At 42.3% G+C, this 16,581-nt stretch overlaps 1 protein-coding gene across 1 annotated transcript in view; it reads right to left on the bottom strand.

The window, feature by feature from the left end:
• Nucleotides 1-16,581, bottom strand: part of PRDM10 (PR/SET domain 10) — a 96,844-nt gene that overhangs the window by 22,748 nt on the left and 57,515 nt on the right. The window contains exons 8-13 of the mRNA XM_040631033.1: nucleotides 16,444-16,516; nucleotides 14,302-14,419; nucleotides 10,906-11,035; nucleotides 9,925-10,167; nucleotides 4,308-4,655; nucleotides 2,466-2,621 (exon numbers count right to left, since the gene is read on the bottom strand). Of these exons, the coding sequence (XP_040486967.1) occupies nucleotides 2,466-2,621; nucleotides 4,308-4,655; nucleotides 9,925-10,167; nucleotides 10,906-11,035; nucleotides 14,302-14,419; nucleotides 16,444-16,516 (1,068 nt within the window). The remainder of the gene's footprint in view (nucleotides 1-2,465; nucleotides 2,622-4,307; nucleotides 4,656-9,924; nucleotides 10,168-10,905; nucleotides 11,036-14,301; nucleotides 14,420-16,443; nucleotides 16,517-16,581) is intronic.

Raw genomic sequence — 16,581 nt, 5'->3', positions numbered from 1 at the left:
ATTTTTTTGAAGTTTTATTTAGTTAAGTAATCTCTACACCCAATGTGGGTCTTGAGCTATGACCCTGAGATCAAGAGTCACCTGTTCTTCCGACTGAGCCAGGTAGGCACCCCAAGAGCAGTAATAATTTTTAACGCACATGTCCAATTTCCTCTTTAAACTGAGAGCTCCTGAAAGTCAAAAGGTCCCACCTTTTGGAGTTTGTAGTTGGACAGTTACAATTCAGTAAAGTGCTACAACAGGGTCACGAGTAAAGGGTCCTAGGGAATACACAGGAGAAGCACTTAATCCAGGGGGGGCAGGGGGGCATCAAGGAATGCCTCCGTACGAAGTGATGCCAGCCAGGTGGAACGATGGGAGAGTCTGAAAGTGTATTTCAAGTGGGGGGTTGTGAAGGATGCAAAGCCCCCAGAAGAGACAACATTCCACACCTCAGCAAACCACACAGTTCACTCGACCAGAGTACAAAGTGGAAGGGGGAACTGCAGAGGTAAGGGGGAGCCAGGTTCTGTTTTTAACTAGTTTGGGTGACACACAATATTATTTTAGTTTCAGGTGTACAACACTGTGAAGCCAGATCTTATGGTGGCTCTTTTTTTTTTTTAATTAAGTAAGCTTTATACCCAACATGGGGTTTGAACTCAAACTAGCTCAAACTACCTTTGAGATCAAGGGTAGCATGCTCTACTGACTGAACCAGCCAGGTGCCCCTTGGGGTGACTTTTAAGTGATAAGCACATTGGAATCTATCTAAGAGGCTATTAAAATTTAAGGGTTTTTCTGAAGGCACGTGACATCAAATTTATTCTCTAGAAAAATAACTTATTATAGTCTGAAAAATGAATTGTAGATACGTTGTGCTTTTGTACTGTGTCAACTCGGCTAAGGGGAACTAACTATATTTACATGGATCCCCTTCCTAGCGTGGTTCTCAGTCTAAGCGAAGAGAGAGGCTTGCACCAGACCGGAAGGCGGAAATGGAGCAGCAGCCATGATGCTCTGCGGGCCAGAGGCAGGGGTGCCAGGATAGCCCCGCTCACCCTCACTGGCTCCCACTCAGCCACCAGCTCTCTCGCCGAGGGCAGGCGCCACAGGCAACTCCACGTCCACCGCCACAGGCAGCAACATTCCTCCGTGGCCAGCACCGGCTCTCTTTCATGAGCCCGCTGCAGGCGCCTGGGTGCCCAGATTCCCAGGGAAGCTCTGGTTGTCCACTGGACCAGGGCTGCAGAAGGCTGCATTAGGGACTTCTCTTTGATCCTCCAACCTCTCCTGCCAGACCCTTGCTTGTCCATCTTCTTCTATAACAAAGTTCTTATTCCTATAAGAAACTCCCTTATTGCATAACTCCAGTGGGTTTGCTTCTGACTGAACCCTATCCTAATACACCAGGTGAGAGTGAAAGAGAAAATGAAAGGAACAAGGTTTTTCACATGCCTGGTGGTAAAATGGTATCAGGCACAAAAGAGATAATAAAAAAATACCAAATGGTAGGATGGATGGATGGCCAACCAGTTAACATCATGAGACAGGCATCCTTTTGGATATATTGTCCATGTTGTTTTTTAATTAAGAAACACAAAAGAACCTAGGCCTATTCAGAGCGTTCACATTAGAGCTCCCTGCAAAGGTCTAGACTGTGCTACCGTAAAGCGAAAGCCAGCAGGATTATATGCCACAACATATCAAGTTAAAGTTTCAAAATGACTTCCTGTATCTCTTTATCATCTCCACATTCTATACAATGCATCTTTTTAAAATTAGTTTTTCCCTCCCACATCGGTTTCTGATTCTCTTCCAGTTTCTATGACAGCACGACCTACAATCACACTCACTAGTGATTCTCCATTGAATGTGAGTCATCTGATTCCCCAATGAAGTATTCTTTATTAGTTTCATATTTCCTTGTTTAACTCTTATCCCTGAGTCTCCCGTGGGTTTTCCCCTTGCTTCTTCTAAATTCCAGGCAGGCTACTGATACTTATGATGTCTTATTTTAATCCTTGGAGTCACTACCATGCCCCAAAGTTGCTTAAGCCGTTCAGTGTTTCACAGATTTCTGCAGATCTCCCGATGACAGTCCTGAGACTTGCAGGGCTCAATGACCAGGCTCTGATACATAGTAAGTACTCAATAAAAGTCTCTCAATTTGGTAAGGAAATGTATTGTTCTCTTAGGAATTCCTCAACAGCAATTTAGTTCCACTTATAGTACATTTGGATTCTTTTAAGGAAATGGGTTATTACTCTATTCAGCAATTTGAATTAATTATTTGGGGATATGAAGGTGAGCTTTTTCCTTCATTTTATCCTAATAACTAAGTCAAACACAAGATGTCAAATGCATGTCAAGTTCAGCTCTTTGTAAGTAGGTGATTAACGGATGAAATGAACAGGCATTTGCCCTTAGCCCGACATCAAGTCGGTGGCCGTGAGAACAACGTTAGGCTTTCACTGCTTCCCTACCTTAAACTGCTTCCCGCACGTCGAACACAGGAAATCTTTGCGGTCCGAATGTCGGAGCATGTGGAGGCGCAGTTTGTCAGGGCGGCAGAAGGCCTTGTCGCACTCTGTACACTGGTAGATCTTTTCTGAGTGGAAGCTTCGCACGTGTTTTTTCACCTGGCAGTTGAAGACACGAACAAGTCAGACGACTCAGGCACTCAAGGGAAGGACAAATGGCAGCTTATGAACACTAGAGGGAGCCAAACGCATTCCCATGGATTTTCATCGACCTGGCGGTGTAATCCAATCAGATGTGATGGATAATTGGCCTCAATCACACAGGACCCCTGTCACAAAGAAACAGAGCAAGTAGCCAGAAAGCCTTATAAATCTTAACCTCCCATATAACTTGAAGAAGAGGAAGAAAGTGCTCGCTTAGTCAAAGCCCTGATCACAGGGACCCATTTTTCTTTCTCTCTCTCTCTCTCTCTCCTTTTTTAAAATTAAAAGCAGAGTTCCTCTGGATTTAAATAAATCTTGGTAAAAAATTATCCACAGAAAGACGAAAAAATAATTCTTTCTCACTTTTTCTGCCTCCAACATGTACAGAAGCAATTTAGCCCCTTTTAGTAATTGCTCCTTTTACATCCTTCCATTAAATCAGGTTCTGAAAGGGACGCCTGGGTTGCTCAGTTGGTTAAGCGTCTGCCTTCGGCTCAGGTCATGATCCCAGGGTCCTGGGATCAAGCCCCATATCATGCTCCCTGCTCAGAAGGGAGTCTGCTTCTCCCTCTCCCGCTCCCCCTGCTTGTGCGCACGCTCTCTCTTTCTGTCAAATAGATAAACAAAATCTTTAATAAATCAGGTTCTGAAGAATAAAGACATGAATTAGATGATATAAAATACATTACCCATTTATGAGAACAATACAATACCAGCATCATTTCTCCTTAATTGGGACTTATTCCCTGTACCTTTGGATAATTTAAATAAAGGAATATGGCCTCTGAATTCTCTTAGCCATAAATACCCAATGAATGAGAGCTAAATACCCTGTGAATGAGAGCTAAGTAGTTAGTCATAGCAAACTATTCCTATAAGACATTTTGCTTCACTGTTTTTGAGTCTCTTTCACCATTAGATTCTGCCATAAGCCATTTTTCTAATTGTGTGAAGTGATAAAATTACCAAGACTCCCAACAGAACTATGATCTCCTTTTGTCTGGGTAAAAATTGTTTTAAAGAAAATATTTTTACTAGATATTTATATTTAATCATTCATTGACTAGCACAGAACTAGTATATCATCACTTGAAGTTCAAATGAAACCATGAATATTCTGGAATTTATCCTCACCTATTTTGCTCCAGAATATAGTCCAAGGAAGGAGGTCAGTGCTTGATACAAAAGTATATTATATACCAACTTTCTCTTTGTTTCCTTCCAAGATGCATGACCTTAGTAAAGCAAGACAGGATACCACAGTAGTAGAGAGAAAATGTTTCCAGGCCAGGAAATGGGAGTCTGTCTTCTACAGGCTCTCTACAGTTTATGTAGTAGAGGGTACTGGCAAAGATTAAGAAAGACTTTGGTAAAAATGATAATCAGATCTGGGTATTTGTTACTTGTAATACAACTTAAATGTTTCAATGCCAATGTCTGATTCGGACAATTAAGGGTTTATGATAATCTTTTGTTTATCGAAAGTAGCTTGATTGAAGAAATACCGTTCTCAACTGTAACGTTGTTTCAAGGATGGGATGAAAATGCAGGCGATCGATACGCAGTCTCGGTTTTCCCAACATCGAAGTTTCTTTTACCAAAGAAGAAAAGTGTACGGGAGTCTCAGGAATAGACACTCACCTGGATAAAATCTGGGAATCGTTTCTTACAAGTTGGGCACGTGAAGCAGCCATCATTGATATGAATGGCCACGTGATCCTTCAACAGATCAAGGCGGTCAAAGGATTCTGGGCAAAAAATGCAAGAATAAGTCTTCTGGTCCGAATGGAGCTTCATGTGGCTCTCCAAGGACGCACTGCTGATGAAGCCCTTGTTACAGAGATCACAGGTCAGCGGGCAGTTCCCCTCCCGCCCGTGGAAGCGCAAGTGTTGGTCTAGTTTGTCCTTTTCACGGAAGGCCTTCCCACATTGCAAACACTTAAAAGGCCGAAAGGACTTCCGGATAAACAGATGCTGAAGAGCTGCGTTCTGAAAGACACACACCAATACGGTCATTTAGCGAGGAAGCCCAGTGGGTAAGCAGCTCACACATTTACAGAGGAAGGGGATGACCTCTGCAATCAGACTTTCCACAGAAACTGAACTCTGGGACACACAGTTGAGAGAGATTCTTCTGGTGAAGACATTAAAAGTGAAGCCATCCCCAAAGAAGTTCACCCTGAAAAGACAAACCTTTTTTACGTCTTACAATATTTATGGATGTATGGGGTTCTTTGCGAAAGAATTTAAGTAACAGCCAAAAAAGTATTCCCAAGAAAGGATTTGCAAAATAAAACAAATCCCAGGGTTAAGTAGGATAACAATCGGAGATTTATTTATTTATTTTTCTTTTTAAGATTTTATTTCTTAATTTGACAGAGAGAGACAACGAGAGAGGGAACACAAGCAAGGGGAGTGTGAGAGGGAGAAGCAGGCTTCCCGCCGAGCAGGGAGCCCGATGTGGGGCTCGATCCCAGGACCCTGGGATCATGACCCGAGCCGAAGGCAGACGCCTAACGGCTGAGCCACCCAGGCGCCCCAACAATGGGAGATTTAGAAGAAATGACATGGGATAAGTCACACATTCATGAATGAGGTTGGAGCACGTCAGGCAATTGTTACTTGCTGAAGTTCTTGAGAAAAAGAATTCAAAGCTTGATTAAAATGTTTAGCAAAAAAAAAAAAAAGCTATAAAAAGAACTGAGGAGTAGAACTTGCCACGGGCTGGGGAAGGAGGCAATAGATACAAGGTTTCTTTGAGGATGATGAAAATGTTCTGGAATTATCGTGGTGACAGTTGCACAACTTTGAGAACATTCTAAACACCACTGTAAAAGGGTGAATTTTATGGTCCGTGAACTGTATCTCAATTTAAGAAAAAGAACTTGAAAGAGAAATGAAGGATACAGATTTATATGAACACGTTCATTCATGAGATAAGATATATGAACACACATTAGAAATGGAATATGTATATTTGACCACTTCCTACTTAGAAAATGCAGAAGACAAGGTCTCAGTGAAGCTAGTTAGTTCCACTGGTTAAACGGCCGTGCTAACAAAATTAAGCTTATCGCTTTGTTCCCTGCTAGACTAGTCAATTTTCCTCTTCTTTTTTTTGTAGTCACAGATTACACTTCTAATGCTGAATCTTGTACATTCATGCAATTGTTACAGGGAATCCAAGTGAGAGAATGTGGATATCAGTGCCAATTCGTCACCACCGCTGGAAAAACAACTCATGCTCTCCTGAGAGCAGACCCACAGAATCATCTTTCACATGGGGAATGCAGAATCGATATTTTAGTTATACTATAATGAAGACTCATTCATAGGTTCTTCAAAATACCAGAGGGAAAGCTCTAGAAAGCTATGAGAGGGGGGAATAGAATCCCCTCAAAAAAATACATCTGTGAATGGCTATGCTTATGTAACTAAGGGAATAGCAACTGAAGGATTAATGGAGACCTTGATGCATTATTGGTACAATGAAAAAAGTACAATGAACCACGCACCCCTTCCTTTCAAATTACTTACAAGAAGCAACCTCTAAATTAAATTTTAATGTGAAATAATCATTTGGAATAAAGCCAAATAATTATTTTTTCTTTAGTGAAAATTCTGAACGCAGTTACTCTATGACAGAAAACTTCCTCCTCAGGGTTCTCCCACGGGGCCGAGAGAGAGATTTTACCTACTCATTTATCTTGAGGAGATAGTTGGAAATTCTGCTGTCTTCCCCAGGTGACTGAGGCTGCTTCAGGACTACATTAGATCTTATTCTCCTTTGTATCTAGATCCCTTAAAATAGAGCTTAGCTCATAGGAAGTGTTCAATAAAAATTCCAGTATTAATGAAATGTATTTCATATGAAAAACAAAAAGAATTCTTTCAAGGTCTCTTTTATAGCACCCGCAGAGATCTGTATTAGCAGACCATTCTCACATCAGCCACCGAGCTTTCTCACACTTCATTATACTGGTCAGCAGTTACCCAATCTTTTTACTCTATCTGAACAAATATTTATTTTACAAAAAAGCTCTCACTATTCTGGCTACTTTGAAAACTTAATGGAAATATTGCAGATAAACAAATACTATCCTGAGATTCCGACATTCAAGATTTGGAGTGCTTTCAGCATGCAAGAATCATTTCCTTTATCCAAGTTCAATAACGTTTCCAAGGGCAGACACAATGTACAATTGATCTTGGTCCCACTGGGGATTCCACTCCTCTTTGGGTGCCAAATCTAGAACTCGGTTTTGTTTTGGACTATTATGCTAGTAAGTCTTCTGTCATTTCTGATTAGTTTGAGTGTCCTCAGACATTTGATCGCTGACCAGCCACTGGGCTCCACGTTCTTAGTTCTGTCCCCAAACCTTGTTCTTGCCTTTCTAATTCCCATGGAGACCTCAAGATCAGATTTCTCTGATCCTCATGTAATCCACACAGTACAAGGCAGTGAAAGTGCTGAAACTGTCCCTTGACCCACTTGCAGGCCATTTCTCCTCTAAGGTATCCTCTGCAGCTTAGAGCTATGCTGGCACACATTTCTAGAAGAAACCATGAAAAGTGGCAGAAGCAGCCCAGATGGACCTATTATGGATCTTTGGATCCCTGAGCTGCCATCAGCCAGGCACGCCACACTATACGGCCCATAAGGTACTCTAGGGTGCCAAAACGCCACAGTTGCTAAACTCTGTGATGGGGGATTCAACTCACACTGAAATGAATTCTGAGACAACAGATTCTTTGCAGACAAAGACCTATAATGTTTCTAAAGTTGGATATTAATAGCTAAAGGAAATTAATTCTTGATCACTTTTCATACTATTTTGATCTTGACACCAAAAGGAAATCAATCCTGTTTGTTGGCTTTTTTTTTTTTTAACTCTTCTCTGCCTGTTTTCTACCTAGCTTTCAAAGCCTTTGGTGGGCTAGCGCTACCAACATATCTCCCTCTCCACTGTCCTTCAACTGGCACCCCACGCTAGTGTCAAGTTACTATGCGCACTGCCCTAAAACCATTCCAAGCACATGCCTGTGTGTTGACCTTTGACCCTATGGCCACCAGCCCTGGATACAGCCTACCTTCTTCCTGTCTCTCTTCCAGGCCGTTTAAGGCTCACTTCATCCACAAACTATTCCCTGACCCCTTCTCATCTTTCTTTGGCCTTTCTCACTTCCCAGTTCCTGTTGTAATTCCAGGAAACAATTTCAAAATTATCCCTTGACTATAAGACCCATTACATGAACACTGTCTCCCTAATTAGACTGTAAGCTCCCAGAGGATAGGACTCATGTGAAAATTGTGTTGTGTCCCTAACCCGGGGCTAAGTATATAGTCAGATCTCGCTACCATTCCTTAAGTTATCCAAATTGTGTGGAACTGGACAGGATCCTGGAGATCACTTAGTCCTACCCTTTGTTTGGGGTAGGAGGAATCTGCCACCCACAATTTATTCATTGGTCTATCTGAAAATAAATGGTGATTCACGAACTAGTTTGCATTTACTGTAGATTCCATGGGGATTTAGTTAGTACAGGTCACAAAGAACAGCAGGTCAGGCAAACACTTGAGTAACGCTCTGATATGTGGAACACAGGAAACGGACCTACCTGCAGCTCCAGCTGAGCAGGCAGCATTAGAGGAGAGAAAAATAGTTACATTACCAATTGGATTGGAAGACTTCCCTTCAGTTGGTCATTACCAATCTGGATAGAAAAGATGAAAAAATACATAGCCCTAATTTTTAGAATGCGTGAGAGGAAAAAACAGAAGAGCTCAACTAAGACTGACCTCCAACAGCCAAGCGCACGTGGCTTTTGCTTTGACACGGGAACCTTGTACCCAAACCAGTCACCCAACGCACTGAAGGATACGAACACAGTTAGACCTACACTAGGCTTGTACAACCACAACTTCACTACATGTGTGGGCTTTTGTTTTGGTTTTGTTTTTTAATTCAAAAAAATTAAATTGTATAAGCATTTCTCTGGACTTGGTGAAAAATCAGAATGGCCAAAGCAGAAAAGATAGTCATGGAGCAAGAGTAAAATGCAGATTAGGAAATAATGTAGAATGATGGATTGGGAAGGTCTTAATTCATAGCTTTCTGCCTTTCTGGTCTATATTTACATATGTTTCCATAGCCTTTTGAAAGAACATACATGGAGCCGAAAGTATTTTATGATTCCATCACAGGACCCTTATAAAGGCTACCTAGCCTCAGAGTGCTGACAACCTCTCAATGTTATTATATAACTATAAATGTTTAAATGTATTTTTTATAGGAAGGCATGGACTAGACTAATTTTTCAAGGTCCCTTCTAGCCTACAAGCAAATGAGAAGACCAAAAGAAAGAAGAGCTAAAATAATCACCTCTCTAGAAACTGTAAAGCCTGGGAAGTTTAAAAAAAAAAAAAAACTCTTTCCAGCCACACATAAAGTACAATAAAAGTATATACTGCTGCCGTAGACAGCGGTGTAAGTAACTGTGTTCTGGATGTAAACTGGTCAGCACGTGCGCTTATCCCACAAAACCCTATTGTTCTTCACACGCATCCCCTCCAGGAACTACCTCAGACTCCAGTGCTCTCCGTGATGTAAGAGTAACACACATCTGACCTGGAGGCCACGGAGGCCTTGCGGCCGCATGGTCTAGAGTCGAGACACAGGCCACAGAAGTGAAACACTGACCAACTCCCGAACCTGGTGCTTAACGTCAAGCTGTCCCGGTGGGTAAACTGTACCTGCCACAGCAACGTGGACACGGGTCCCTTTGCGTTGACGAGTAATGACATTGCCAGTCTCCCCTTGGAAACTGTAGACAACCAAATTCATGTACCCAAAATTAATCTGAGAGCTATCATTAGGCACAGATTAGAGTGGCTTCAGTACAAATAATTATTATAATTAAACATACTTATGTCCCCATTTCCAATCTGTGAGGTTAGGGATCCAGAGAGCTATCCTTCTTGAACTATACTAGCCCAGAAGCTGCCAAAAGCCAAGCTTCTGTGTCATTACTAAATTGATGGGATCTAGGACCAGCCTTTCCAGCCCATCACAGGACACAAAGACGCTGAGAAGTAGTTAATACATTCTTCCTAGATAAGGGGAGCAACTGTGTGGTAGGCTAGATGCAAGATTTCAAAGCAGATGGTGAGAACGTTGGGAAAACATGGCACCTAGAAAGCCGGTTGACTGGAGAAAGGGCAGCACCTTGTGAGGGAGGAGCTCTGCTTCCCACTTACTCGGATACGCTTGGCTCTGCGCATGTCATCGGCCGTCAGAGTGCTCTGCGTGGGCAGCACGCTCTCCTCATGCTGGGGCTGCAGATGCAGGCTATGAGTTTCTGGCTCGTGCTCCAGGGAAGGCTGGGTTTCCTGTGGCAGCTGAGGGATGGGGAGAGTGGTCTGTTCTGGTTGATCTAGCCCATTCAGAGTAGCGGGCTCAGCTTCATCGAACTGCTCCTTGGTGGAAAAATGCAGCAAGTCCTGAAATTGCAATAACCAGGAATTATTTCCCCAGCTAGATAGGGACTCGCGCCAGAGAGAGTGTCAGGTAGGATTTAGAATTGCTGCTTATTTTTTAAATCCCTAGAGTCCTAATGCTCAGAAAAAAAAAAAATATTCTCCTTCTGGGAAAACTATCACAGATTAGGTAACTATCCACAGGATGTAAAACTAGGAGATATTCCAGATCGCTTCATGAGGAAAAGACTCTGACAGGAGAACTCTTCTGGAATAAGATCGTGTTAACTGTTTAAACTGATTAAACAGCATTCCCCAACAATTTCTCTGGACAATTTCAAGTCCTTTTTTCGGTGGTGGGGAGGCGGGCAGAGGAAGAGGGAAAGACAGAATCTTAAGAAGGCTCCATGCCCAGCACAGAACCCAACATGGGGCTCAATCTCACGACCCTGAGATCATGACCTGAGCCGAGATCATGACCTAAGCCAAAATGAAGAGTCGGACACTTAACTGAGCCACCCAGGTACCCCCAAATCTTGAGGGCAGCAAAGTTGGGTTTTTGTCGTAACATTCAGGAATACGTTTTGGTTTTTTTGAGAATGCATTCTTCTTGCCTTCCCCCAGTCATTCTTTAATTAACAAGCAGCCAAGTGCTGACATGGCAGGACCATCAGCCTCTAGAAGGTATTTGTATTGAAGCCTGGTAACAGTTCCAAGTCCCCAGAGCAGGCATCTAACAAGCAATTCTCCCTCCCCCAGTACCTGTGTCCCATCGTCACACTTGTCCCCATTTTCACTGGTTATTTCCAAGCGGATAAATTTTGGAGGGCGTCCTGGCCGTCGACCAGGGCCAAATCGCCTCTTGCCTCGTCCCCTTCCTCTGCCTCTTGTTCTGGGGACAAAAGATTAGGTTATAAATAGTCATGGTTACACAGTACTCCCTAACAAATATTTTCCCTCAATGGTGCTGATGAGCCCCAGATCTTGAGTTCCTCATTTTATTACTTTTCCTGATTCTTTTTTCTACTGGGAACAATCATTTTGATAATATGCACTTTCTTTTTTAAAAAAAATTTTTTTTAAGATTTTTTATTTATTTTAGAGAGAGAGAGCATGCGCGCACATGAGCAGGGGAAGGGCAGGAAGAAGGACAAGCAGACTCCGGGCGCTGAGTGCAGGGTCCAATGTAGGGCTCAATCCTACCACCCAAGATCATGACCTGAGCCGAAATCAAGAGTAGGCTGCCTAACTGACTGAGCCACCCAGGCGCCCTGATAATATACACTTTCTAAATATCTCATCCTTGCCATCTATATAGCCCAGAGATATCTTAAATTATTCAGAAAAAAAAGGAGCTATTAAAAACTCAAAGCACTGACACCATTTTGTTACTGAAAATTCTGAAAGCACAAACATATCTCTGAAATGATGTGAGAAATGGAAACAAAACAGAACATGCGAAGCCTCACAGCGTGTTCCTAGAGACAAGATTCCATTCTTTCCCCCTTTTCCCATTCCTTCACTTCCTATTGCTTCCAAGAAATGTGGCTAGATTCAAAAGAACTTTCTTGTTTTACTATAAGCTTCTGGCAGGTCAAAACAAATTTCTAACTCAATTGTTCCATAACATGCCTAGTAAACCCCAAGTAAATTTTATCTCCTTTAATAGATTGCTGGCATACAAAAATTCCTTAATAAAGGAATTGAGACAGTGTATCATTAAAATCTCTTTTAGAAGATGAATGTGTGAGAGGATTAAGAATACACTTACTTGATCAACACTGAGTAACATACGGAACTGCTGAATCACTATATTGCACACCTGAAACTAATGCAACACCGTATGTTAACTATACTGGAATGAGAAGAGAAGAGAAGAGAAGAGAAGAGAAGAGAAGAGAAGAGAAGAGAAGAGAAGAGAAGAGAAGAGAAGGGGAGGGGAGGGGAGGGGGGAGGGGAGGGGAGAGGAGGGGAATGGAGGGCAGAGGGGAGGGGAGAAGGGAAGAGACAAGAAAAAAGATGTATGTGAGAGATATGCATAAAATTGATCAGATTATGTTTTATTCCTCCACTTATCTATTTAACAATTTAACAAAAATTATATGTTGTTTCAGAACTCTTTCCTTTTAAGATTTTATTTATTTATTTCCCAAAGAGAGGTGGGGGGCACAAGCCAGGGGAGCAGCAGGTAGAGGGAACAGCAGGCTCCCTGCTGAGCAAGGAGCCCAATGTGGGACTCGATCCTAGGACCCTGGGGTCATGACCCGAGCGGGAGGCAGATGCTTAACTGACTAAGCCACTCAGGCATCCCTGTTCTAGAACTTTTAAAAGACTCTTCATTATACAAAATTCTCAACCTAGGTAAATGTAGAGAATACCATAATGAACCCAATTTACCCATTACCTGATTTCAGTACTTAGCTACTCATGGCTAATTTTATTCCACCATACTCCCTCCATTTCCCCCCCACACATACCCATTAGATTATTTTGAAGTAAGTCCCAGACATCGTTTCATCTGCAAATATTTCCACAAATATGTCTCTACAAGATAAGGACTCTTTTTATATATTCCGTATATATATATCACAATACCATTATCACATCTTAAAAATCTGAGAGTTGCTCAGTATTACTAAATCTAGTCAAAGTTCGAATTTTCCTAATTGTCTCAAATTTCTTTTTAACAACCAGCCAACAAATATCTTTATATACCATGTGTCACGCCCCGTGCTAGGCAATAAAGACAAGTTATACGTGACAGCTTTTACCCTCAGGAGTCTAGTAGAGGCAGCAGGCACACAAACCAAAAAATCACAATACAATATAAAAAGGGCTATAGCAGAGCCATGAACAGAGTTCTAGAGACACCAGACAGGGAGTGATTTAACTCTCACTGTGCCCTCCACCCACCTCAGACATTTATTCCCATGGTCATATCCTAGACCTTGTTATCCTCGATAAGTACAGAGGCCCCCTCCTTATAACCCAGTTCCATGCATCAGCCACTCTACTGCTGTCTCTAGCTTTCTAGCTCACACCCTCAAATACCCGGACTCAACAACCCTTGCATCTCACTACCAACTCCAATCTAGTCCTTCTGTCACCTATTTGCAGTCCTCTGTCCTCTTGATGTTTTTCTCTCCCTTGCTCCACACATAAACTCCAAAGTCATTCACTGTAATCACTCCCCCGTATACGCTCCCGATTGCCATCCCTACTGTTGCCCCATCACTCGGGCTGTGTTGGCGAAACCACCACACTGTGCAATCCGCTCCTGGCTGCTCTGCACTGGCATTGCTGCAGCAAAGGAAGCTGGCAATGACATACAGCAGTGCTAATGGTCTCACTCCAACGTCACGACCATGAACCTCAAGTGAGCTCTTGACATCGCGGGCAGTACTTCCCTAGAACGTGGACTTTCCCACTTTCCTAAACACCATGTCACACCATCTCCTCTCTTTTCAAATCCTGTAAAAGACGGCAACCCTACGGCTGTCCCATTGGTGGCACCCTATTCCAAAGTACTCTCATTCTTTCCTGAACTGTTAAAACAGCTCCCAACTGGACTCCCTGGCTTCACTCTTGCTCCAATGAAAGCAAAAGTGACATTTTAATTTTCATAGGGCATGACATTTCAACATATAATTCACATCACAGATACTCCCTGATCAGAACCCTTTAAAGACTTCTTATCATGCTTAGGATAAAATCCAAATTTCTTACCATTAGCCATAAGGCGTACCTGATCTGGCCCCCGCCTATCGCAACCTACAGGATTCTCTCTTATCTATCTTTTTTGTACAATGGAATGAAACCTATTATTAATTTGATGAAAGAATCCTACTTCTGAAAAAAAAGTTTGCAAATCAGAGATGCAGAGTGTGTGCTATCGCAAAAATTCCTATCCCAGAATCTCTTAGGGGAGGCTTAACTAAGGGGGAAGGATCTCCTATTGCTGGGGACTGTGGTTATGCTGGAAAAGAAACCAACAGTAGATGAGGATGGGGGCAGGCAAAGGGAAATGACAGATAAGAAATTTCCCTCTGCAGCCCACCTGTCTACACACAGAAACACACAGAAACACTCGTTAGTTTACCACCAATATGGGAATGAATCTGGACCTTTAACAACTAAGCTTGCAAAACCTTCTGATACCTGCTAAACACATCCAGTTTTTCATCGTGGGAATTGAGATGCTGTTGTAACTGCTCCGAGCTTATAAATCGGCGGTTACATTCATAGCAGGGCCAATTCTTCTCTTGCTCGCGAAGAACTGCAGTCACAGGAGAGAAATCACAATGGCTGATGATCAATGGACAGCAATAAAACTCAAATGCCCAGTATCCCCACCATCGCATCTCATTTAGCCCACTGCTCATAAACAGCACTCCTGCTCTTTGCATTACTGCTTTGTTAGAAAATCAAAGACTACGCTTTGAGAAGAGTAATTTCTAGGACCTTATTTTCTTCTATATTCATGTAAGACATCAAAGGACCAAACTCTGTCATCCTACCATTTCCCATCTCCCCAAAAGACACACTCACTCACACACACACACACACACACACACACACACACACACACCCTCACCACACTGGAAAGACAGAAAGTGCTACAGTGGAAATCCGTATTCAGATAACTGAGTGAATTCTGATCCAGGGTTCATAAGCTGAAGGCCTCTTTTATCACAAAAAAACCTTAAAAGTCAATGCCCAGTATAATTACATTAACAAAATGTTCAAGCATCTACTAAAGCTGATTATCGGCGCCCAATCCCGGCAGTGCCACTCCTGAATGCGCACCAACAAAAATACACACGTGTGTTCACTAGAAGAAAGACATGTGTAAGAATGCTCACGGTGGCACTCTTCAAAATAGCCCCAAATTGGAAACAAAGCGTTTGGCTGGCTTTTGTCCCTGGTTCCTGGCAACAACCTCTAAGTCTTTGGAAAATCCCACATAACAGGAGTGGCGTTGTTATTTTTGACCATACGTGAGTTTCTCCTAATATGACCCAGGATGGGGGCTGCCTGTGCCAGAAAGTTAAACCATCTGATTACAGGGTTGGAGCTTCGAGCCAGGTGATATCAGCCAGGGAGCAAGAGCTGGAGAGTAAGTTCAATCATGCAGCCAATGATTCTGTCAACCATGCCTATGCTGTGATGATGCCTCAGTAAAAACTCTGGACCCTGAAGCTCAGGAGAGCTTCCCGGGTTGGTAACCGTACATCAGTGTGCCACGGAGGTGACATGGGACATGAAAGCTTCATATCTGGGACCCACACAAACCTTGCCCTAAGTACCTCTTCATTTGGCTGATCTTGATATGTATCCTTTCTAATAAAACCATAATCATAAGTATGGCACTTTTCCGAGTTCTGTGAGTCATTCTAAAAAATTATCAAGCCTAAGGAGGTTCTAGCTCCCTAAACTGTAGTTAGTTGGTCAGATACGCAGGTGGCATGCGAACGCCAGAGCTTGTGGCTGGTATCTGAAATGAAGAAGGCCTTGTGAAAGACTTGGCCCTTAACTTGCACAACGTGACCTAACCCAGGTAAGTGTCCAAATTGCACTGTACAACCCAGATTTTCACCTACAGTGAAACAGATGCATTAATTATGGTATATCCATTCACTAGACTATCAAATAGCGATGAGGACAAACACATTAAATAATATACAACAATATGGATAAATCTCACAAACATGTCGAGCAAAAGATTCCCAGCACGTACATAATTCTAGTTATATGAAGTTTGATAATGAGCATATTGTATCCGTGGTATTAGAAGTCAGGATATTAGTTACACCTGAGAGTGAAGAAGGCCCAAGGGACTTCCAGAGTACTGGCCACACTCTGTTTCCTGATCTGGGTGCAGGTTACACAGGTGTGTTCACTTTTAAACTTCATTGGACTGTATACTTACGATTTGTGCACTTTTCTGTAGATAAATTATCCTTCAGTAATATTTACATTAAAAACAAAGTAAATGCCTGCCTTGCTAATGTTCTCAGAGATGATTAAATCTAGATATGGACCATCCTCAGGTCTAGTTTCTAATTTAGTATTTGGAGGTTTTCATTATATTAAATACTATTTTCCAGCCACCCATGGAAGAAATGTAAATATGTCACTGTCATTTGATCCTAGAATTAGACAAGGATGTGTAGCTGAAAAACAACCTACTGGAATATCTTTTAAATATATTGAGATAGGAAAATTGGAGGTCGCATAATGATGTAATATATACAATTTAGAATTCATATAGCAAATAGAAAATAGAAAAAGTCCAACCACCTTTCCTTTCTTCCTCAGAAATGTCATGAATTTTCTGGTTCACAAACTCAGCATAGGACGCAGCGTACCACACCTGCAAGAACCAAGCACATCATGAAGAACTAAAGGACATCACCAGATGTTCTCTGCGTGCTTACA

Source organism: Ursus maritimus, unplaced genomic scaffold (assembly GCF_017311325.1).
Source record: "Ursus maritimus isolate PB19 unplaced genomic scaffold, ASM1731132v1 scaffold_16, whole genome shotgun sequence".
Taxonomy (NCBI): domain Eukaryota; kingdom Metazoa; phylum Chordata; class Mammalia; order Carnivora; family Ursidae; genus Ursus; species Ursus maritimus.
The sequence above is the reverse complement of the archived record's forward strand: the minus strand, read 5'-3'. Positions and strand labels throughout refer to the sequence as shown.